Source organism: Vicugna pacos, chromosome 10 (assembly GCF_048564905.1).
Source record: "Vicugna pacos chromosome 10, VicPac4, whole genome shotgun sequence".
In the NCBI taxonomy this organism is placed as follows: domain Eukaryota; kingdom Metazoa; phylum Chordata; class Mammalia; order Artiodactyla; family Camelidae; genus Vicugna; species Vicugna pacos.
The window spans coordinates 35,037,526-35,060,692 of record NC_132996.1 but is presented as its reverse complement, the minus strand read 5'-3'; the positions used below and the strand labels follow the sequence as shown (position 1 = coordinate 35,060,692).

The window sequence follows — 23,167 nt, the reverse complement described above, 5'->3', positions numbered from 1 at the left end:
CAAGAGGTTAGGTAACAGGCCAAGGTCGAATGGCTAGTAAGTGGATTACATAGTCTGGATTTGAACCCAGGCAGTTAGTTTGAGGGTATGGGATCACAGGTGCTGAAATTATATGACAGTGCAAAGCTCAAGTGCTGAACATTAGACAATCCCTCACTCCAGTGAGTGCAGTACCAGGGGGCATGTGACAGGTATGGCCATTTTTACAGTACATACTTTATACATAGTGACATTGACATCCCATCACTTATCGAGCCCCCACTCATGTCAGGAGTGGTGCCGAGCGTGTGACACAGGTTATCGGGTTTGATTTTCTCAACCACACAGGGGCGATAGAAGGAGGTGAGACCAAGTAAGAAAGCACATGTAAAACGCTCAGCGCATGGGAGGTGCCCCCATGCTAGAGCACCCCCGGTGCTGACAGCTCCCCTTCCCTCAGGACCCCTGCCCACCCCAGGCCACCTCTCTGTTTAGCAGGGGATTTCCGTTCCCCGAATAGCTTTCCTGATGACACCATTACTCCCTGGGAAGGGCTGGATGTCCCAGAGCCTCCAGAGGGACAGGAGCCCAGGCCAGAGCTGAGTGCTGTCCTGGCCCCTGAGGGGTTACCTTCATCACCGTCGAAGGCGTAGGCAGCCAGGCGCAAGGTGGTGGCGCAGACGCTGCAGCGGAAGCACTCCCGGTGGAAGAAATGGCCCTCCGCGCTCAGCCGCTCCATCACGTACACCCGCTTCTTACAGAAGTAGCAGGTGTCGCTGCCACCCAAGTTCAGAGGAAACACCTTCCGTACAGATTCCTGGGGGGCACAGAGCATGGGAAGAGAAGAGCAGCACGTTATGTTGTCCAACGCGAGGCTAGGCTTTTGAATGCCGACCTGAATCACGGGGACCTCACAGGCTCTGCGTTGCTTTTATCACCGCAGGCATTGCAGCAAAGAGCGAGGGTGGGAAGATACAGACCCCAGCCCTGTGGGGGCAGCTGTTAATTGTACTCCCAGGCAGTCTGGCCTCTCTGGTTTCTGGGTGGGAGTGACATCTCCTGGTCTGATGGAGCGGACATCCCTCACAAAGATGCCTGCCCAGGGATGCTCTCTCCAGGATTCTGACCCAGGGGTTAAGTGTTGCCTGGGTCTAGAATAAGGTCACTGAAAGAATGTTTTCTACATCTCTGTCCCCCTGCGGTGACATAGGTCATGTGAGGAATGTCTGCGGCATCAAAACTGTTCAAGAGAACAGTAGAAGGGGAGAAGGCTGTGTCCTGCAACCCACCAGGCTGCCAGTCAAATTCCTAAATGCAAGGGTGGAGGGCGAGGGCTGGGGCACACCTGGGTGATTCCAGGGGAACGTGCCCAAAGGAAACCAAGAGAATTGTCAACTCAAATCACTGGTGAGGGCGGTGAGCAGTGTCACTTGGAGAAGGGGAAAATTCAGAGGAAAGGGGGGTTTTCCTCCATCATTTAATTCTCAATCCAATCCAGATTGGACACTAAACACTGACAATAAGGGATGTCCAATTATTTGGATGGCCTTACCTGGCCTTTTCCACTGAGTCCTCCAGAGCCTCAGGCAGCAGGGAAAATGCTCTACTTTGTAAAATGACCCACAATGGGGCTGAGTCTTGTCTATAAGTAAACATAGCCTCCTGCTAACCTCTGCTCTGACCCAGCCCGTTCTCAGCCCCTTTTTTCCCATGAGAAGGGGAGCCAGGCCATCCTCTCCGCATCCCGTGCACCCTCCCTGGAGGCCAGAGCCGGTGCCTGAGGGTGAAGGCTGAGGGGTGTATGTCCTTACCAGGTCTGGAGAGGCGGCCTGAGTCTTAGGTCTGTGATCATTCATGTACAGATTGACCAGAACTTCAGCTGCAGCCCCTATTCCGCTGGACACTTTCCCTACTGTCAGCTACCCAACAGCAGAGATAGAGGAGACAGAGACAAAGGTAGAGGCCAGTTAGCACCGAGAAGGAAAACACGAACAAGCTGGATGTGGAGGAGGGTTCCACACCCACGTGCAAACAGCACTCAACATCCTGGGAGAGGCATAACCAGCTGGAGCAGGCAGCGGGCACTGTGCAGACGGAGAAAAGAGAGAAACGGAGCCCTGCGGCCCCAAGTGAGCGGGTGACTCAGAGCCACAGCGGGCGGGGTACGATGTCTTCAGGAGTTCAGTTGCTTGGTTCACAGAGAGGGGATGGAATCCTAGAGGAAGGAATCTGCCCAAGGCCAATTTGCAAATAAGCACAAGATCCAGGACTCTGCTCAGTCTCCTGAGCCCCAGCCCGGGTGCCTTCACACTCAGGAGCCAAGCCCTCACAGACAGCTGCACGGCAGCTGCTGTCCCAGAGTCCCCTCCTCTCTGGAAGGCTGCGAGCTGCTGCTTAGTGAGCACTGGGGCCCCTAGACCTGGAGGTCTAGGACCCCACTCCACTACTAACCAGTTCTGAGACCGGGCATGAAGCTCTCAACTCCTGAGCTCAGTGTCCTCATTTAGTGAAATGAGGATAAACGGTGCCTGCCTCCCAGAGCTGTGGCCAAAACTAAGTGGGAGAACTACTGTCTGAGCACCTGGCACTGGGCAGGGCTGGGTCAAGATGAACTTGACTCCTCCCTCCCTTCTTCCTTTGAATTCAGCAGCCCCAGCCTGCCTTGTTGCTCCTGGGTCCTAGCAAGCAATGGCTATGTCTGACCTGAGTCCCATCAGGTCAGGACTGCAGATCACCTTGCCAACAAGAACAGCGACTAGAATGGGAGTTAATGCTGGTCCCCACTGGGCAGGTGGAGGGAGCAGGACCAGGAGCTCCAGGCAGCAGTGCCCAGAGGCCCCAGAGCTGGTGCCAGGCAAGTCAGCTCCACGCTGGCCCCGGGGATCACAGCCTGGTGGCCTGTGGGTGCCCGTGCTCCAGAGGGCATGATGGTTCATGCCTACCTGCATCCCCAGCAACACATCACAGAGCTTGGGAAGGGGTGGGAGCTGACAGCCCACACAGACGTGGCACAATCACACATACACCCCTGGGCAAAACCCAACTTGCTCCCCCTTCTCCCACCAGCTCGGAAAGGCCAGCCTGGAGACACTGCAGTCTCCACTGCAGGACAGACATGTACAGTCTGAGGTTTTCTCTGTAAGCGCTGTTCCCCATCCCAAGACCCTGGAGGGAGGGAGGCTCCAGATCTCCCCCGCCTCTGCATCGAGCTTCCGGAAGATACAGCCACAGAGAGCAGTGATTTAGGCTCAAGGCCCTCGGACGCAGGCTTTTAGCTCTCTTGATGGCAAGTCACAGTGACTTGTATGCGAAGGAAGGCCCTCAATCTAAACCCAAGGCTGCTCTTGGAAGGTCATGTCAAACCTGCTGTGAAAGCTTCAACTATAGTTCAGGGAACAGCAAAGTGAATGGCAGTGGGGGCCCACAGCTCCCCGACTCCTAGAAGCAGCATCTACCCCCAGAACCAGAGGCCACTTCACTGGGTTCCAGCAAAAGCACAGGCACTAAAAGAGGATGAGGAGGGAAAGGCTGCCAGCAGGCTGGGGAGAAAGACAAGGCCCAGGAGGCACCTGCCCACTTTCTCATTAAGGAGGCCCCAGCACCAACAGCCACTTTGGATCAGTCGCTCCAGATCACATGTAGGCTCTGGGGGACTGTGAGGATGTGGCCAGGGGCCTGCTGGGGGGTCCGATCCCACCACTCAGACAGATTGGACCTCCTCAGACTCAACAAAGCCTGCCTCTTCTCAGTAGCAGCAGCTGCCAAGTCAGTTACCCCTCTCCCCAAAGCCGGCCTCACCTGGGAAAGATTAGAATTCTGCTTCTAAGCACACACTCTGCCATTTTCAGGATTTCACAAATGCCAAGAAACTTGGCTCCTGCTTCTAAAGGAGGTCCAGGTGCACTGGCTAAGGACAATACGCTGTTATTTGCCTGATGTTCCATCCCCTGCTGGGGCCCCCAACACAGGCCCCTGGGACAGGAGCTACAGAACAGCAAGGCCTTCCTGGGTTTACATCAGAATGAAGAGGGGAGGTCAAAACTACCCCCTTGCCCACACTCCCCACGTGCGGCTGCCTCCACTGACCCAGTGTGTGAACTGGCTCCGCGGTGTTCTCCCAGGAAGGCACCATGTAATGCCACGTACCCACGCGAAATTACTGCCTCCCCCGAGTGAACCGAGGTTGAGACTGGACTTTCTGGGGCTTTAAATACAAGTCCCTAATGAGACCTCATTAGCCACTTGGCTAATAAGCACCTTGTGCCGCTGAGCTTCCGTGCAGTCCTGACTTAGGGAGCAATCACTGAAGCCAGGAGAGGGCCGTGAGGAGGCGGGGGCCCTGCTGAAACACATGTGTGCCGCTGCAGTCCTGCTCAGTTGCTCTACAAACACGGGGCCTGGCCAGGGGATCCAGGATGAAGACCGTGCCTGGTCCTTTCATCATGGGCCCTTACTCATACAAGACTCCTTTCTCCCAGTTGCATCCACATTCCCACCCTGTGACAGCGCCTTTCTTAAAAATTATGAAGTGAAAGCACCCTTAGGGGAAGCAGCATTGGCACTCCCATATGCCCTTCCCAGCCAGATGGAAACCATGCCAGAATCACCAAGGCCAAGAGGTAGACCAGGACTTCCTGAAAGGTCACAAGGAGACCAGGTGATGGAGAACTTGTCTCAAGAGGTGCCCTTTGAAGCCCACCCGAGACTAGCGTGAAGGCAACACTACCGTGGGATCTTGGGTTACCTCCTGTTTTCTGACAGCCGGATGCCTCACGAGCTGTAGGACAGCAAGGCCATGACCAGTTAGACTCGTGCTAACTCAGTGCTCCTCAAACTACTCGTGGTGAATGACCAGGCTTTGCTGCTTCTTTTTAAATCTCTAATCCACTGCGGCCTGACACTTCCGGACACAATGAAAATGAATTACTAGAAACATGATCAGGCACTTGGATGTGTGGCAATGTCACACTGCTCTACAAGTGTCTAAGGCTTACTCTCCCTTGCTGTGCTCACTAAGTCACAGACCAGTTCCTGCCCACGGCCCACATTTTGAGTAGCCCTGCTCTAATAAACTAGAGAATTAATGGGCCTTGAGCACCCTGAGGAAGAAAAGATACTCCATTGATGGAGAAACCTTCAGAAAACTCATACTGGTGTAAGAGCCAGAGGTCCTCAACAAGGTGATGACTGCACTGGAGGGCAAAAGCAGGTAAGCTCCTGGGGAGGGCTGGTCAAGAGGAGCACTTACAATTGGGCTGGGAATAATTTGTCTAAACACCAAGTTGGAGAGTCAGATGATATGGCCAGAAATGAACCCGTCCCAGTCACTAGTTTTTTGAGAACTGGTAATTTTGGAGGGTCATGGGACTGGTTTTGTCACCCTTTATGTATTTTTTCAATATTCTTGTAATTTTTGAAGAACCAGGGTATTTCTCACTACCTTTGTTCCCGTGAAGTCTAGCTATTTTCAGCTAATTAACTAGAACAAGCTGGAATGGTTGGACACTTCGGGAGGACCATCAGCTAACATGACATCAGATTACCCTCACAGGTATCATTTCCATTCTGTGAGCCTCAGCTTCCTCATCTGGAAAATGGGGAGACTGCCCCCATCCTTACAGGGCTGTGAAGGAGTCATCAAAGGATCTGGGCCAAGCCTCTCATGGTGCTGGGCTCCCAAGAAGCACTTGGCAGATGATTAATGAGTCCAAAGCACCAACATTGTTGCAGCTTCAAATTTCCATGTCCTGGAACTTCTTTTTCCTCTGCTGGGTGGAGTTTACTCAGGGAAAATCATGGCTGCTTGTGTAGCCCCCTCTGCAGTAAGAGTGACGTGGCCCACCCAGGTGAGTGCACTGGCTTCTCTCCCACAAGTCAACCCACTTGCACACATGATGACGTTAACTGCCATCACAAGCACTGTCGCCAGAGGCTGCAGGAGATGACTGATCCTCCACAAAGAGGCATTCCCGAGACTGCCCTGTCACCCTTAGCTCAGAATATGACAGTCCCTGCCTGCATGTTGGAGATTTTCTCACCCTCCAGTTTGCACTCCCTGATGTCAAGACCTGTCTTACTCATCTGTGCTCCTGGCACAGGACAGATGCTCTGAAAGGAGGCCCAGGAACCTGCTTGTTTCCAAACAATCTTAATATCCCCCCTCATGCCTGGAACTCAGCCAAGATGACCAGCTGCCCAGACTGTTCTTCTCCACAGAGCTGGGCCATCTGTGGCCACTTGGCCTGCAGTGCATATCAGGAAGCTCACACAGGTCAGGCAGGGCTGGGAGCAGAAATTCCAGGGCCTCGGAGCTGAGGGCTCAAGAGAAGGAGAGGTAGAGCCAGAGGAGGTCTCCCAGGCCTACTTGAGCAAAGACATTCCTCACTGAGGAGTCCCTGGATGAGAAACATCAGAGGACAGGCTGGTGGGCCTGAGTTCTCAGCCATAATATGCTCAGGGCAAGGACTGAAAGTGCCTTATTTGAGGGGTCTGGAAACGACACCCTCAGAGCTGAGATGCCGGCAGGTCTTTGAGGCTCTGACCTTCCAGTGGCCGCCCATGTCTGCGTCTATGTCCCCTGGTGCTGGGCACTGAGCTGCACTGAACCCTCATGGCCTTGCGAAGTGGGTCTGATAATCCCCCTTCACTGACGGGGCAGCCGAGGTTCAGGAAGGCTCTAACTCAGGCTGCACTGTTCCTAAGTGGCTGGAATGGAAATGGAAACCTGAAGGTGACTTCTTTGCCTTTAGAAAGAGAGGAATAAATATTCACTTTAGGTAAGTGAGTTTTCTTCTAGAATTCTTCTCCACTGGGGAAAGACCACATTTGTGGCCTTTGATATATGCTAGGTCTTTGCATTATTCCAATCACTCTCGGGAGTAGCTGCTGTCACCGCCATCCTATAGGTTAAAAAACCAAGGTGCCGAGAGGTCCACTAACTCGTCCAAGGTCACAGCAAGTAATGGGTGCTCGGAACCCAAGTGTGACTCCAAGCCCTTATAGTATCCTGCCCCCCCGCGACGCACGGGTGCTCTGCACAGTAAAATCCCCCAGGCTGGGACACACACAGGACACCTCTAAAGGGCTGCCTAGCTCCATCCCCAGAACAGAGAGAACAATGGGGTTGGAGCCAGCCTTGAGTTCTATCCCTCTAGCAGATGAAACAGGCAGACTGCCCAGCCAAGACTCACCCAGCTTCTCCCTAATATGCAAATCTCTAAGTAAACCCTGCAAATCCCGTTTTAAAACAAACACCCCAGGGATAGAGAAAGCTCCTTTTGCAATGCACATTGCTCTTCTGACCCAGGAGGACTAAACCACATTCCCCAGCCCAGTGAGGCCTTTCCTCTTGCTCAGCTGTGCAAACACTCGGCTACCATCTTGATCTTGCAAGAGCTCACCAGCCTTGGCAGATGGCTAGGCTAGCAGCCATGCTAGAGGCCAAACTGGCAGTGGCCTCCTGCCTTGAAGAAAGAAGTTAGTTAACTAAGGGTTGATGGGATTGAGCACTACAGGAGGGCTGGTTTGATGGGATGAATGATCAGATTGGGCATGATCCCATAGTCAAAGGTCTTAAAAGATAAGACTCCAGTAAGAATCTGGGTCTTAAATGAGAGGGCCTCAAAATTCCCTGTGACTGTTCAGACCAAAAACCCAGCTCCATCTCTCTGAATTTGAAGGTGGAACGTAAATCTGAGAAGGTAGTCAAGTGTAGTGTGAAGGCAGAACCTTGGCTACATCTCTTGGAATTGGTGACCCAAGATTGCACCCCTGTGAATCCCTGTGAGTAACACAAGTTTGACTAAGTCTATATCTATGAGGAGGTGATTATTCCTGGAGCCTCAGAATTCAGGTGTTGGGACCTAAGGCAGGAACAGAAACACACTGCCTCCCAGGTGGTTGCCAAGAACTAAGCCTGTTTCCAAGTGCATTTTCCTTCCTCTGGCTCCCCTGAATTGAGGCAAACTTGAGTCACTGGGCAATCAGAACAGCCCATAATCTGCTGGGAAAAAGCATTAAGGACCCCAGGCTCTCTCCAGGGAAGAGGCTCTCTGAGCTCCACTAGGGCTGAACGAAATTGTCACTAGGGTGTCACCTACTTTGAGGGGCAGCCAATTCTCTCCTCAGAGGAGCCATCACTCTGCCTGATTCTGCACATGCAAAGCCCAGTGTTAAATCAATAGTGGGGTGAGGTCCAGGAGATGGAGGGAAATTGCGGGTGGGGGCCGGGGGTAGGGGGCAGTGCAGCTTTCCAAGACTGCTTTAAGCTGGAAATTCACCTCTCTGTACTTAACTGCCTACAATAGCTTCACAGCGAGATCTGGAGGGGTCTGTGGGGATCAGGTCCAGGCTGGATCCTTTTCACAAATGGAGAAACAAAGGCATAGACAGGGGAAGTCTCCCAGCGTGGCCTTTTCTGAGAGCTCCCCAATCATTCCCAGCTGCACAGTGAAAGGCTCATCAGCCTGTAATTAGTAAGTCAGGAGCTATCCAAACAGCCCAATTACACCATCATCTGATGGCCAAGGCTGGCTTGGAAACTGGAATAAAAGAAAACAGGGGGTGATTGTTCTACCCCAACCTGGGAGAAACAAAGAACAAAGCTGTAGAGGTGGGGCCCGGGGCTCTGGTACTGGTCACCCCAAGGCCCACCCACCCCATGTGCAGCCCTCCTTGAGCCTGGGCTTGGGGCTCTTCACGCTCATGGCCTCTGGGCTGGCCCCTCTGACAAGGCCTCCATTCACACGGGGTTTTTGTGGTACAAGAAGAGAACACTGGGCCGAAGTCAGAAGCCCTGGGAATTTGTCTCCTCCGTCCCTTTGTTTTCCTATCTGTGGCTCTGCTCCTGCTCAATTCTTTTTCCCAGTAAGAGCCCTCTTGCCAACCCCATTTAAAATTGCTACCCTAGCCCAGCATGCCAGGACCCTGCTACCTGCTTTATTTTTCCTATTGGAAAAACTGTCTTCTGATACATTATATAATTCACATCTATACATTATTGCTGATTGTTCACCTCCCCTACTAGGAAGCAAGCTTCATCAGGAAGGTAACTCCTGATTATTACTCTGCTCTTAACCCTGGGAGGGCAGTGATCAAGCCAGGCCTTCACGAGGACAAAAGACAAGCAGAGGCAAGAGAGGGCATGTCCGGGGTGACCCAGAAAGGGACAGGGCCAGAGAGAAGCCAGGTGTGGGCCCAGCTGCCTAGCCAGGAGCACCAGCCACTGCCTGTCTGTGCCCAGATGCCCTTGCCCCTCCCATTGTTCTGTTAAGGGTGCTGATGACATTTTCCACAGCAGGAAGTACTCCCCTCACAAGCTGGGCACAAATGCTACTCTGAGGTCTTGGTGATGGTGCTGCCAGTCTCTGCCCATACAGCTCACTATCATGTGAGCCAGGAATCACCCTCCTGTTGATGTGGAAATGGAGACCCAGACAGGTCAGGAGACTGAAGGTCAAATAGCTGACCAATGCTGACCTGGAACAAGATGCCGGGCACCCCAGCCTGGGCTGCTTTCAGTAGAGCTAATGATGGGACATGTTTGTTATTTCTCCACATCCCCTCCCTCTGGCTTCCCAGGGCAGCTCCTCTCTTGGAGACCCTGCCTGCATTCTTCTCCCCCAGGGAGGGGAGGTTAGTGTGGGTGGGACTCCCAGGAGGCAGCTCCTAATTTCCCACTCACACAAGAGCAGGTTGCTGGTTTGTGCTTCAGCCTAACAGGGTGGAAACAAAGGAGCTGTAACTCTGACGGGCACACTCAGCCCTGCACACAGAGACGAGCACAGGTGGGCGCAGACAGATTGGAGGTGTTCAGAGGAGCACAGTCTTCCAGGAAGAGTCCCCAACCTACTCCTGTGAGCAACAGATAAACAACTGAGCTTCACGTCCATTTTTAGGTTCATCTATTCCAGGAGCCAAGCTTCTCCGGAGACTGCCCCCTCCCACCCCAGCCTGGTGGTGGTCTTAGCACATTAGGTAACAAGAAGACAAGTGGAAAACATGAAAAGTGCTCCAGGACCCAAATTTAATCAATGCTTATGGATGTATTTCATTATCTACTCAACCAACATTAGCTCCCCACCAACTCTCCAACCTCTGCCCTGCTACCTGCATCATCCTTCAGAACTCAGAGCAGATCCTTTCGTGACTCTTTACAAGAGGGTAGAATGAATTCCTTTAACACAAAAAGAGTGGGCTGATTTTCACCCTCATTCTTCACACTCCCACAAATACTTTCATCCCCAAATCGAGTTGCACCAGAATTATCTTTCCATCCACACAAGTCCTGTCTGCCTTCCTTTGCACATTCTCCTTAAAATACCCTTCCCTGCACTTTGTTCTAGCAAAATCCACCCCCAACGTAATCTTCAACACTTGGCTCCCATATTACCTCCTCTGTGAATCCTTCCCAGGTTCTCCCTTCTGGATTTCTAGAATCTTGCCTTTTACCTCTGATAGAATTAACAAATAGTATTGTATTAGATTTACCATATGAAATCAGCATCTTGTTAGGTCAGAACCAGCTAAATATTGGCAATTTCATACAGTAAAATGTGACACATTTCTATGCTGGTGTGCCATTTGCCATCTACACCATAGTCAGAGGACTGTACCTCCCTCCTCTCTGTTTTCTCGGTACCCTGCACAGTGGTTGGCACATGGTGGGGTGCCTAATGAATGCTTGGTGGGTGAGCAATCACTGTTTGATAGGTTTTGTGTGCTGCCTCTTCCACCATGTTTCTTGCTCCCGCACAAAACCAACCAAACCCAGGGTTGTTGTCAAGTAGCTTATAAATTTTCATCCCAGGGAAGCCAAAATTCAGGTGGTTGTCTGTGTAGGTCAAGCAGAGCAGGAGAACATCTCAGGACATGCAGGGAGTAGGGGAAGCCAATTGTTCAGGACAACTACCTTTCTGGCAGGAGAAACAGAGTCAACAGTCGACGGAGAGGAAGGAGCAGCTGAATCAGGAGATGGAAGGCAGGAGGGAGAAGACGGAGGATGAGTATGAGACAGGCTTTTAGAGAGTAGTTTATTCTGCACAGAACAGAAACAGAAGAAACTCTGATTATCCCCAGGGAAATGCACAGCGATGCTCGCCTCGATGGTGCAGCCCCCAAGCTTACACATCCAAGGAGGGGAACGGACATCCAGGCCCAGGTCTCAGGACAAAAAGCTAGAGCCTCTGTCTTTGGGGCCCAGCAGGACTGTCTGGCTCCTGGTTACACTGCATTCTGCTCCTATTCTGGCTCCCTCCTCACAACAAAATAGCTGGAGCCGATCCAGCCTGTTACTGCCAACATCGGCTGCAGACACCAGCACTAACACTTGAAGCCAGCTGCAAGCTCAGGCAAGGACAACTCCAGGCTACTTGGACTCCCTAGCAGGAACCTCTGCAGATGCATGGAACCCTGAAAATGAACTAAAGGCAAAGTAGCCTTCCCAGGTCTACGACTCTGCTGAGTACCTCAGGCACAAGTCCGGAGGAGACTGAGTGAGAGCAGCAGAGGAGGTGTGTCCTAGAGACCAGGCTTGCTGCAAGCAAGGGAATACTGTAGACACACAGGCACCATGGGGCCCCATCCTCAACCCTGTCGTCTCCTTGCGAGCACATGCTCTTCTTTTCAGCAAGTTTCTAAATAAGTACCTGGCCTGGAGGGGGGCTGTGCTTCCTATTCTAAGGCAAGGCCATTCTCCCTGGCTGGTGCTGCCTTTTGGGAAAGCAGAGGGCAGGTTGCTAATGTGGTGGACCTCAGCATTCAGGGTCTCCCTGATCAAGGCCACAGGGAGACTTCTGCATCGTGCCCCAAACATCATGAGCAACTGGTTTGCCTTCACTTCGAAGGTACTGTGATGTGATTCCTGTAACAGCCCAGCTTTCCTTCCTTGTGTTGACTCCTAGGAAGCTCAGCCTACTCAGAAGCTGTCTAGGACTTAACAGCACACAGTTTCTATTCCATAATGTTTTCCTGAGACCTGAGCCCATTTTTCTGCCTTGGTTTTCCCTTTGTCATGACTTATCTATTTATTTTGAATCTTCTCATTTGGGGTATTTTTAATCCAAATTCTTTGGTGGCTTAAAAAGTAAATTAAGGACCTCAGGCTATAAAGGGAGGAGGAAGGAAGAAATGAAGCTCCAGAGGCTGATTTGTGGTCACCTCCCTTATGTCTAGATGTCCAACCCCAGGCTTCCTGGGGGCTCTGAAAGCCCCGTGTTTACCTGTGGGAAATCCCCGTGTCCAAACATGGAGGCGAGGTGAGCCGCCTTCTCCTTAATGTTCTTTTTGTGAAATTCCCTGTTGGCCAAGTTCTGAGCCCTCTTCTACAGTCAGGGTGAGAAAGGAGAAAGAAGAAAAAAGCAATAGTGACAGAGATGTGAGGGCTCCCTCTGGGGGAGAGGCGGGAGGTGGCCAGGTGGGCTTGTCACACCCACTACACCTGGCAGGACAGGAGAGTGGGAGGGAAGGTCAGAGGAGGAACCCGCCCTGGGCAGGAGGAGGGAGGGGGGAAAGGCAGGCACCCCAGACATGGGTGGAGGCAGAGGCAGGGCAGAGAGCGAGGCTGTCACCTGGAGAATCTTCTCCTCCACTTGCTGCAGCCGCCACAGCACCCCGGAGAGGGCCCGCGCTCCCTGGCAGGTGGGCGGCAGGGTGGCGGCATTTTCTGGCCCCCTCAGATGCAGGTCAGACTTGGCTCTGGCTCTCCAGGGCCTGCTCGGGCACTCGCCACCAGCAGACACTTGCTTTAGCTCTCGGAGCACATGCCCCGTCACAACCACCGAAGGGAACTGGGGGAGAAGGAAAATCAAGCTTCCTTCCCGGCTGTGGCCCTCCCATGGACCCCCTCCACCGTGAGGAACCCTCATGAGGATGAGAGGCAAGGGCACACCAGGTGCCACATTGCGTCAGATTCCAAACTAACCTCGGGGGTTGACTGTCCACCACCCGCATCAGAATCACCTGACATCATCCTTAACAACACCGTCCCGGGCCTCACCCCAGACCCACCAAATCAGAGTCTATGCTGACCTGGTTCTCAAAGTCTGGGTCCAACCCCTAGATATCCTGGCTTAATTAATCTGGGGCTGAGCACCAGAAATTGATATTTTTGATAAAGCTCTCTAGGTGATTCGTACACAGACATAAAATCACTGCAGTACATCCACAGTGACCTCCTTTGACCTCCACACCCCCCAAAGCAACGCAAAATTCCTAGTGCTGACCAGCACGTTTGAGTGCTGTGGTCTGTCATAGTGACCCTGTTCGTATTCCAAACCAGAGATGCTAGCTAAAAAAGCCTCAGTCTGTGGCTCAAGGCTGCCACTGGGCAGATCCCCATCTGCTCAGGTACCAGAGGAGATCTTTACCACATTCCAGTCTTACCCCTCCAACGGCTTGCAGCCAGTTGGCCACCTGAGCCCATTCCACTATCACTGCCACTTTTCCATCGATTTAGAAATCAGCCTACTTAAGAGGTCTACAGATAAGCTAAGTGTCCCAGGGGCATCACTGTGGTCTGCTTTATCCCAGGCAAATAAAGCGCCAAAAGCATGGTAGCTGGTTAGTCAATGCCGCTGACTGGCATGCATTTTAAGATGCTGCATACTTGGCTAGTCTTATCTATAAGGGTGGTGACCTCAAGTTGTGTCTGCCTTCACAGAGAATCTACAGTCAGCCCTACATGGGGTGCAGAGAGAGCCACAGACCCCGCCCTCTGGATCAAAGTCCCCTCTGGCTTCACCAAGACAGCGTCCACTGGAAGGAGCCCTACCTGCCTTTTCAGAGTTGGTGATGGGCTGGGTGTGGGCTGCTCCGGCTTGGGACAGCGAGAGTTAACAGGAGGGTCAGAGGAAGAGTGCAGGACAGGCTTACCTATCCCTGAGACACGGTGCTCCTGGGAGGAGGAAGGTGAGTCCGAAAAAGCAGCCGCAGGAAATAGGAAGGAAAAGGTGAGTTCAGACTGAGACACTTGGAGGCAGGAGAGGAAGAGAGGCAGGGAGAGAGAGTGCAGATGCTGAGTGAGCCCTGGGCTGAGCTCTGACAAGCTGGGTCCAGCAGGAAACTTGAACCCTGGCTCTCTGTCCATGTGACCAGCAAGCCCCGTAGTCCCCTCCTCTTGGACAATGTGTGAATCCCCAGGAAGCTGGCTTCTGGCTCAGACGTGGGACACCGGGCAGGCATTGCCAGAGCCCATGCCAGGCCAGGGTGGCTAGTCTCAAAGTCCTCCTGGAAATGGGGATGCTTCCTGCCCACTGGATGCCCACAACAGTCCTTTTGATGGAAAAGGGCCCTCATCCACACCTGGGCACTGCAAAGGGCCAAGCCTCCAGAAGGGGCAATGAGAAGACAATTCAGACAACTACAAGTCTCTTTTTTATTATTAAAGAAAAAAAGCTGGCTTCCTGGGGAAGATCAGTTTGTCCAGGAGTGGCACTGTCCACATCAAGACTAAGGAGACATCTGTGATTGCCTCTCAACTGAATTAATCAAGAGTTTGTCCTCCTCCTGAGAAAAACCTAATTATGTCATGTGACAGATGCTCTTCAAAGAAAAACTGACACTCTTATCCCAGTGTGACAGTGGTGTCCCTGAGGAATTCAGGGGAGCAAATGGAACCATGCAGCACAGACACCGAGCCAGAATCCGAGAGAAGTCAGCCTGGCCCAGAGCATCCTACCTCCTTCAGCCTCACAAGGACCCTGGCCAGACACAGAAGACCTGCCAGGCTGAACCAAGGGAGCAAGGAGACAGGGGCCCCAGAGGATGCTCAGGAGGCTCTCCATTCCTGTAGGCCCACATGGAACTAAGACCCATGACTCAGTTTCCCCTGGTTTGGATGTGTCCTCTCACTGTGGACTTAGACCCCCCAGGCAGTCAGCATGCCTAAATCTCCCTCCAGCTGTACCATCTCAAAGATGGCTGCAAAGCAAAACCAAATCAGGGAAGGGATTTCCTTTCCAGCGCAGAACAGGCATCAGTGAACTATGGTCCTCGGGCCAAAGCCAGCCTGCTGCCTGTTTTGGTAAATTAAGTTTTATTGGCACACAGCCCTGCACGTTTGTTTACATATTGTCCATGGCTGCTTTCACACTATAACGACAGAGCTGAGTTGCTGCAAGGGAGATCCGGTAGCCCCCAAAGCCTAAAATATTTGCTCTCTGGCCCCTTTTAGAAAAGTCTGCTGACTCCGGATCTAGAAGGAGCTTGAGTCTCCCTTTGAGCCAGGCCTGGTTGGCTCACCTGAAATCCACCATCACTAGCCTGACCTTTCTGCTGGCTTCTCAGTGGGTTCTGGTCACCAGGAAGGCAGCACCAGTGAACATTTGACAGGACTCACCTGCCTCAGGAGCGAAGGGTTCCGAGAGTTCTCCTCGAACTTGGCCAGCAGCTGACTTGCCATGGACTTGACTTTGTTCTGATTTCCACCTTCTTTACCGCCCTCTTGATTGGAGCCCAAGCTCTGGCTCAGAAAGGCTGAAGGCTGCAAAGGCCAAATTAGTGCATTGGTTGTTGGATCTGGAACCCAGATATCAGGGAGGGGCCTCGGGGGCTCATGACAGGGACAGTTTCCTAAAAAAGGACACCTTTTGTGGTCTGAGGAGGTGAGGCTGATGTAGCAGGCAAGGCCCAATGGCGACAACGCTCACAGGAGGGATGTGTCTTCTCAAAGTAGGACACAGACAGAATTGGGAGCCAGACAGTTAGTGTTTGAATCCTCTTTGACCTCCCAGCTCAGCGACCTTGGAAATTACTTAACTTCTCTGAAGTTTCCTCATCTGTAAAATGGGACCTACTTCCATGTAAGCGATGCAAAAATCAAATGTAACGATAAAATGATGAGTAAAATAGTTCTCAAACTACATCACGTGGCTGCCCAGGGGTGAAGGAAACAGGAGGGGGTGTCAGGCAAGGCACAGGCTCTGGGCTTCCCCTCTCTTCTCTGCACCCTTCTCCCAACACCAACTAGCCCTGCTCTGGTGTTACTCTCTCTAAAAAAATAAACTTAAGTTTGAAATAATTTTAAGTTGACAGAAAAGTTACAAAGATAGCAGATAGTTCCTGCATACCATTGGCTCAGCTGTACCTAATGTTAACATCTGGGATAATCATGGTAATCACGGTAGTGTTACTAAAACCGAGAAATTAGCAAGATATATTAACTGAACTACAGACTTGATTCAGGTGGTACCAGTTTCCCACATTTCATGGTGATGCATTTCATCGTCATGTCTCCTCAGCCTCCTCTCGTCTGTAACAGTTTCTCCATCTCTCTCTGTCCTTCCTGACCTTGGACTGGTCAGCTATTTCGTACAAAGTCCCTTGATCTGGGTTGGGCTGATGTTCACTCATGATTAGACCAGTTAGGGATTTTGGAGAAGGACCCTTTTCATTGCTTTATTTCGGGATACATGATATCAACACGACTTACGATGGTACAATGTTGACCATGATCACTTGGTTATGCTGTTTTACGAAATGGAATTCCATGGAAGATTTTCTAAGCTCATCTGTCAAAGATAAAACTTTGAAAATGTTGTGGTAGCTCATAGTGAAAAAGAATGTGAAGATGAATATATGTATACTCATGTATGACTGAAAAATTGTGCTGTACACCGGAAATTGACACATTATAAACTGACTATAACTCGATTAAAAAAAAACTTTGAAAATTATCAGTGTCCATCGATTGTCTGTTGCCCAGTGCCATAGATCTGCCCTCATCGACCTCAGAAGTGTAAAGGGCACTGTCATGTCAAGAGGGCAGCCAGCTTTCCCAGGGAGACAATGAATCTCCCTCGCAGGAACAGATGTTCCCAAAACAAAGATATGTTCACTTAGAAGAAATCCATGGGAAGAGGCAAGCTATAGGCGATTAAAAAAAAAAAAAAAAGATTCCTAGGAGTAGCAGCCCCATGGGAAACCTTGTATGCACAGCCACTGAAGAGCTGGACAAACACAAACCAAAGAGTTAGTCTCCACTTCAAAGGGGGGACTATAGCTCTGCCTCGCAATGCAGACTTGAGTGTGAATAGGGCAAGTGTACTGGGGTGGTCACTGTTTGTACAAGGCCAAAACAGGCCAGGACAGCGGGCCGTGCCGACCAACCAGCCCTTCTCAGACATTCACGTGTACACAAATCACTGGGAGTCTCCTTCAAAAGCAGATTCGGATCCAGTAGGTCTGGAGGGAGCCCCGAGAGCCTGCATTTCTAACCAGCTGCCAGGTGATACTGGTGCCCCTGGTTCCTGGCCCACATTTTGAGTAGCGAGAATTTAGAGAGAATCATTGCTTGGTTAAATCTGACTTTAAGCAAAACAGCTGGCCCAGAAAGCAGAGCCATTTCAGAAGGGGCGGATGTGACCAGATTTCTTCCCACACCCTAACTCCTGTGCTGCCAGCAACAGAAACAGCAAACACCCCCTCAAATAAGGCACAGATGAAAGGCGGAAGACTTCCCCCGAGACAAAATGAATCCAAGGGAAGCTTCTTGGGCGGAGGCGGGAGCAAATCACAGGCACTTAAGGCAGAGCCAACACCCTGTAACTGGCGAATGGGACGTCTCTCCAGCCCAGTTCTTCAGCCTCGGCTTCACCTCAACTACCTCTCTATTCACTGGCTTCTCGCTCAGATCAGCGCCAAGAGCAACAGCTCTTCAACCATATAAGACAGAAGAAGTTTTTTCCTAAGTCCTATAAATCAAGCATGAATGTATCCTATAAATTATCCCGCATGCCTCAATGTCATCATTTTGGTATCAGCCAGTAGTAGCAAAAGCTGGTGTCCTACAGTTCACAGACGATATCTCTGCTTGCTTTTGTGGGATGAGAACGGCTGTTTGGAATGAGGTATGTATCTCAGGTTTCTTTAAAGGCCTACCTGGGTAAGCAAGAACCAATACTCTTTCTCTGATCAATTTTTCAGGAGCAGGAGAGAGATTCTGCTACTTGGCTTTGACAAAATAGCTTGTAATCTTCTTCTTTTACCAGAAGATGGCACTTGTGGGTGCTGGGACATTTGCCTTAAAGACTAAAGGTACACAAAGCAAAAAGTAGAAACTTTGGGAGAAAAGTGGGTCTGCTGGTGCCTCTTTTACTACTTCCTATTAATAGTGATTATATCGTGATGAACCTAAGAGCCAGAGATGACGCCTGGCATGTTAGATGTGTCTCCTTCTTTAATCTTTAAAAATCATGCAAAATGTCATACATTTCAAATGTGTCATCTGTGTTTTATAGACATGAGCCACACCCTGGGAGGGAGACAGAGCTGGTAGGCAGTGAGGATCAGACCCACTGGTTTCCTGTCAAGCCAAGCTTGGATCCCGGCAGTTCATGAGAGAGGAGAGAAAGGAGGGCAGGCCGCCTGCCATGGTCAAGTGGGAAGGCTGTGCCCACGGGCTGTCAGGAAACGGGCCTTTGTGGAAACTGACACTGAGCACACGAACCTCATCCAGGTTGTTGAAGCCTTTCCGCCTCCGCTTGTTCATGTCATTCTCTTCAGTCCGGCTGTCCACCTGTGATGGCCAAGAAAGCATGGTGAGCTCAGGGCCGCCAGGGCTGCGGTGCCAGCACCGGGGGATGCAGCCCTGCCCAAAACAGCTGCCAGCCCAGGAAACAGATGGACAGAAATTACCCTGCACCGTGACCAATGCTCAGTTCTGTTCAGGCACAGTGGAGGGAGTCTTCCCCCCAAATCAGGCCAAAACATTCCAGAGCACAGAGACTCCCTGTGACATGGGCAGGGATTGTCTCCCCATCAGTGACCTTGGGCTCAGAGTGGTCACAGCCAGGCCTGCTGATGCTGCCATGTGGAAAGCACCTCCTACAAGGAGGTGGCACTGGTTCACCTTGCAGGCAGGGATTCTCAGGACTCAGAGCAGCTGTCCAGGGATTTGATGGCAAATTATGCCTGCCATTCAGCCACCATCACAGCTACCAATAAACAATAGGGTGTTAACTTCAAAGCATCAGATATGGCCTGAAAGCTACAGTGACTGTGCAGCCCAGTTTGCAGGACAGTTTGATTTATTGCTTTTCCCCAGGCATAATTATGAATAATGCCCCCTTTCACTCTCAAAAGTACCTGGTTTAGACAATAAGTTGCATGATTACACTACTGATAATCCCTTCCAGTCTACTTCCTGCTTTCCAAATCTGGACATTTAAATCCAGAGAACCCCTCTCCACCCAAGCTCATTGCATGACCCCTGCAAGGGCCACCCGAGGGCGCACCTGTGATCTGGCTTGTCTCCTCCAGGGAAGGACTGGGACAGCACAAGTTGAATTGATGCTATGGGCTGGGATGGGGGTGGGGGCTGGATTTAGCACCTCCTCTGTACCCTGCTGGGTTAGCTTTTCCTTCACACTGGGGTCATACCGCTTTACCACCAGTCTCCAGCTGAGACCGTCTCCAAACAGCCAGCTCGTGAGAACCACGGAACCATCCCTACCCACTAGGCATCCCTTCCTGTGGGCCACCCCTATGGCAGGGCCACATTAAATCCCAGCCTGGCCGCCCCTCCCCTCAAATCCCGGTGTACAGCCCCAACAGCCCCACACACCCTCACCTTGCTCCACCACAGAGGAGTCTATTATCTCCCCGTTGTTCTAAATCAACAATATTATCAGAGTCCCCAGCGCACAGTCTGCTATGTACTCACTTGCTTCCAAAGGCGAGCACCTGCTTCCCCTGTCCTTACACTCCCCATCTCCCTGCCCCCTCCTCCTATTGACCAGCACCCTTTAAAAAACTTTTCAGACAAGATCAACCACAGTTTAGTCATTAACATCTGTTCAAAAATGTGACCCTTCCCTTGCTCAGGTCACACAAAACAACAGATCAAAGGGCCCTGCCCTCCCTTCAACATTTTCCTCAGCCTCCAATAAATCATTATTCTGTGAATGGAAATAATTTCAACCCCAATGTTTGGGCAAACACCAAGAGAAACAGATGACCTTATTTACAACAATGCTGAGTCTCCAAGCCCAGGCCGTCTGGGCTCCCAGCTCCAAGGCCTGGGAATGCTGTGCTGGCCCAGAGACTGGGCCTGTGAAAGTACAGGATGTCCTCGCTGACAGGAACACTCCATGCACAGTCTTTCTGCTGTTCGTTTTGTTGCCACCTTAAATGAGGACTTGGCTTTTCCCCTTGAAGAACAAGACATCTTACTCTTGTATTCAACAGCCTTGGGGTGACTGTTCCAACCATCAGCCTAATGGGGATCCAAACCCAGCATGTCAGCCACAGGCACCCAGAAAGAACTCCTTGGGAGAGGGTACCTGGTAGCAGCACCTAAGAAGACCCCAAAATCATTCAGGGGGAAGAGAGGAAGTGGGTGGGGGCAACCCCAGCTCCTCGGATTCAGCCTGACCCACAGGACAGCAAAATGCCATCTATATGGAAAGGTTAGCAACACAGCCCCCCAAGGTCTCTACTCTTCCTTATGGATTTATCAGGGAAGCACTGATTCTCAACCAAGAGCTAGGTTCCAACAAAAAGCCTGAGAAAACGCAAACCTAGAAATTTAGCTAAGTTTTTCTTATCTGCATACCCCTATTTGTGAAATGAAATTGCCTCCATAACCCCCATCTCTTTGGACTCTATTTCACACCATAAAGAACTGGGATACAAGGAGGAAGAGAATACTTGTGCCCAGAGATAGCATGAGAGTAAACAAATAATTCACCTTCTTTTCCTATTAATCTTTCCTGCCCTTTCACCCTTTCTTATCATGATTTGCCAATGATTTGAAAGATTCTATATCCCAAGACATTTACTAAACTACTTGGTGTTCTCCGTTTCAAAAAGAAAATCAAAGACATATATCTACCAACCTCAACATTTATTTGATCAGCACAACTGCCTGACTTAAGGTGACTTTAGCCCCAAACAAACCAACTTCATATTTAGTTAGCTGGTGTGGCCTAACCTGGGAGAAATTCAAATCTGGGTCATAGGAAGAGAGATTGGCCATTGCAGGCAGTGGCCTGAGAGTAGGGTGGCCACCATGATGTTTGGAGTGATGGCGAGTGACAATGGCAAGAGAGCTCTTCCCTTCCTCAGTGGCAGAGCAGCAGTGAGCCACGGGATCGAGTCCTGACATGAATTACTTCCCAGCTAAGTGCCCTTAGGAAGATCACCCAACTCTTCTGATTTTAGTTTCCTCACCTCTAAGATACAATACCATCTAAGTAAGCTAATTATAACTATAATAAGTAAGTCATTGTAAGGATGAGCAAAATCACGTATGTGAGACCCTTCTTACACTATGAAGTACTATAGAAGTGTTAGACATTTTAAGTTAGGTTAGTGCTATTCACAGAATCAGAGAATCTGAATAATGCTCTGGCTTTGACATTTAGCACCTATAGGACATCACAATATAATCTCCTTAAGTCCAAGTTTCCCCACCTCTGAAATTGAGGTGATAATATGTCCCTCCATCATCCTCAAATGGTAACAAGAGGAACAAATGAGTCATCTGTGACACTAATGTATATCCTGTAAAACGTTGGCTGCATCCTGGCTGTAGTACAGAAGCCAGGGGTCAACGCAACTAGCTTTACTCATCTTTTCAGAAAATGAGCATCTCTGTTCAGTCAGTACTCCTAAAGGACGGGGACTATCATTTACGGAGCCCCGTCCACGTGCCAGGGAAGGAGATCAGACCTGAAGCTCACATAAGGTTCAAACATGTGCTGAATCCCCAGCAGACCCAAATGTATATTTGTCAGCCTGGCTTCGAAGTGCACTCCCATTCTATACATCAGTGCAGAATCCCAGGCGGGTACACAGAGGGCAGGAGAGAGAGCACCCTTGGCAGTGACCTGCAAACCACGGGTGCCCTGGGTCGGGTCGGGGTGGGCATGCTGCTCAAGGTCTGCACTGGCCCAGCCGGGCAGTGTCAGACCTGGTGCTCCTGACTCCCTCAGCCTTCAAATCTCTAAAGTGAGAAGTACTAGAACCCTAGTGGAAACTTTGGCTACTGGATGGGTGGTTCTGTGAGGACAGGTGGAGACCGGGAGTGAGAGGAACTTGGGAAGTCACACCAGAAGCTCCCTTGGGCAGGGTCCTTGGCCGTTTTGTTCATTGCTGTGCGCCCAGCACTGAGAAGAGAACTTGCCATAAAATGGGGACTCAGTAAATCCATGCTGAATGAATGGGGGAATGGAAGAGGCATTTTCTTACATAACGGCCATGGGAACTTTGGAAAGTGTTTGTTCAGGAGGGTCAAGGAGAAGAAAGCTGGGAGGGGGATCCTTCAGCTCAGACTAGACTCTGACCCAAGTCATGCTATGTTAACCCCACTTTCCCAGCGACCAGGGCTGGAGGAGGACCTGGGGCAGAACCAGCCTGCTGAGCAGGATAAACCCTGGGGCCACCAATCTGGCTTCTAGGATGGGCTTTCCAGGAACAAATAACAACTTGTGTTGTGTTGTCCCTCAAGAAATGGGCTCAGAATGGGGAAAACAAACATCAGGCACCCTGAGTACACATGTAATGTAATGTGTATAGTGACTGAAGTGGCCATAAATCCAGGCATTAACTTCATGTGGTGAGTACAGAAGAGCACAGACAGAGTGTGTGTGTGTGTACACACACCCACACGCACACACAGGAGGACAGAGACCACGATATGCATGTTCAGATGTCATCCGCGTGCATGGTGACAAGGACTCTGGAGTCGCCAGGAACTCCCCCAGGCCACGAGGCTTCTAGATGCTGACCAGGACAGAGGCAGATCTGCAGAAGCAGACCCAGGGCTTTTTAAAGAGGAAAACAGGATCCCCAGGCTCCTTCCCTTCTCCCCAGGCGTGGGCCATCCAGTCTTCAGAGCTAACCCACCCCAGCAGGTTACCACTCACCAGAGGCACAACTCTCTTGGCGTGGGATGGGAAAGTCACTCTTTCTAAAAGCAGACAAATTCCTAGATGGAGAAAAAGTCTTCAATTTGCCCTAAGTTGCTATCTTTCACTGGAATGTGGATGTTATCAGGAAAATCAGATTAGGGAGGAAAGAATTTAACACCAATATCAAAAACCAGAAGGGAAAGAAATTTTTAAGACTGGCCCATCAGAGAAACAATAAGCCCCCTTCAGATTAGAAGTCACATTGTGAACAAACTTGGCCCCTCAACCCCCAGATCAAGATGCTCCTCTGAAGCTCTTGTAGTGAGGGGGGAGGAAGGGCT

The 23,167-nt window shown here is 50.9% G+C and overlaps 1 protein-coding gene across 13 annotated transcripts in view; it reads right to left on the bottom strand.

Moving 5' to 3' along the window:
• The window catches only part of MICAL2 (microtubule associated monooxygenase, calponin and LIM domain containing 2), a 210,906-nt gene that overhangs the window by 81,112 nt on the left and 106,627 nt on the right, over positions 1–23,167 (bottom strand). For 10 of the 13 annotated variants that reach the window (XM_072969512.1, XM_072969517.1, XM_072969519.1 and 7 more), the window contains 4 exons: positions 18,422–18,490; positions 15,314–15,457; positions 1,791–1,898; positions 610–796 (listed from right to left, as the gene is read on the bottom strand). In XM_072969512.1, the coding sequence (XP_072825613.1) occupies positions 610–796; positions 1,791–1,898; positions 15,314–15,457; positions 18,422–18,490 (508 nt within the window). Of the gene's footprint in view, positions 1–609; positions 797–1,790; positions 1,899–10,888; positions 11,015–12,197; positions 12,300–12,545; positions 12,765–13,747; positions 13,871–15,313; positions 15,458–18,421; positions 18,491–23,167 lie in introns of all 13 variants that reach the window. The other 3 variants (XM_072969520.1, XM_072969522.1, XM_072969524.1) reach the window with 2 other exon arrangements.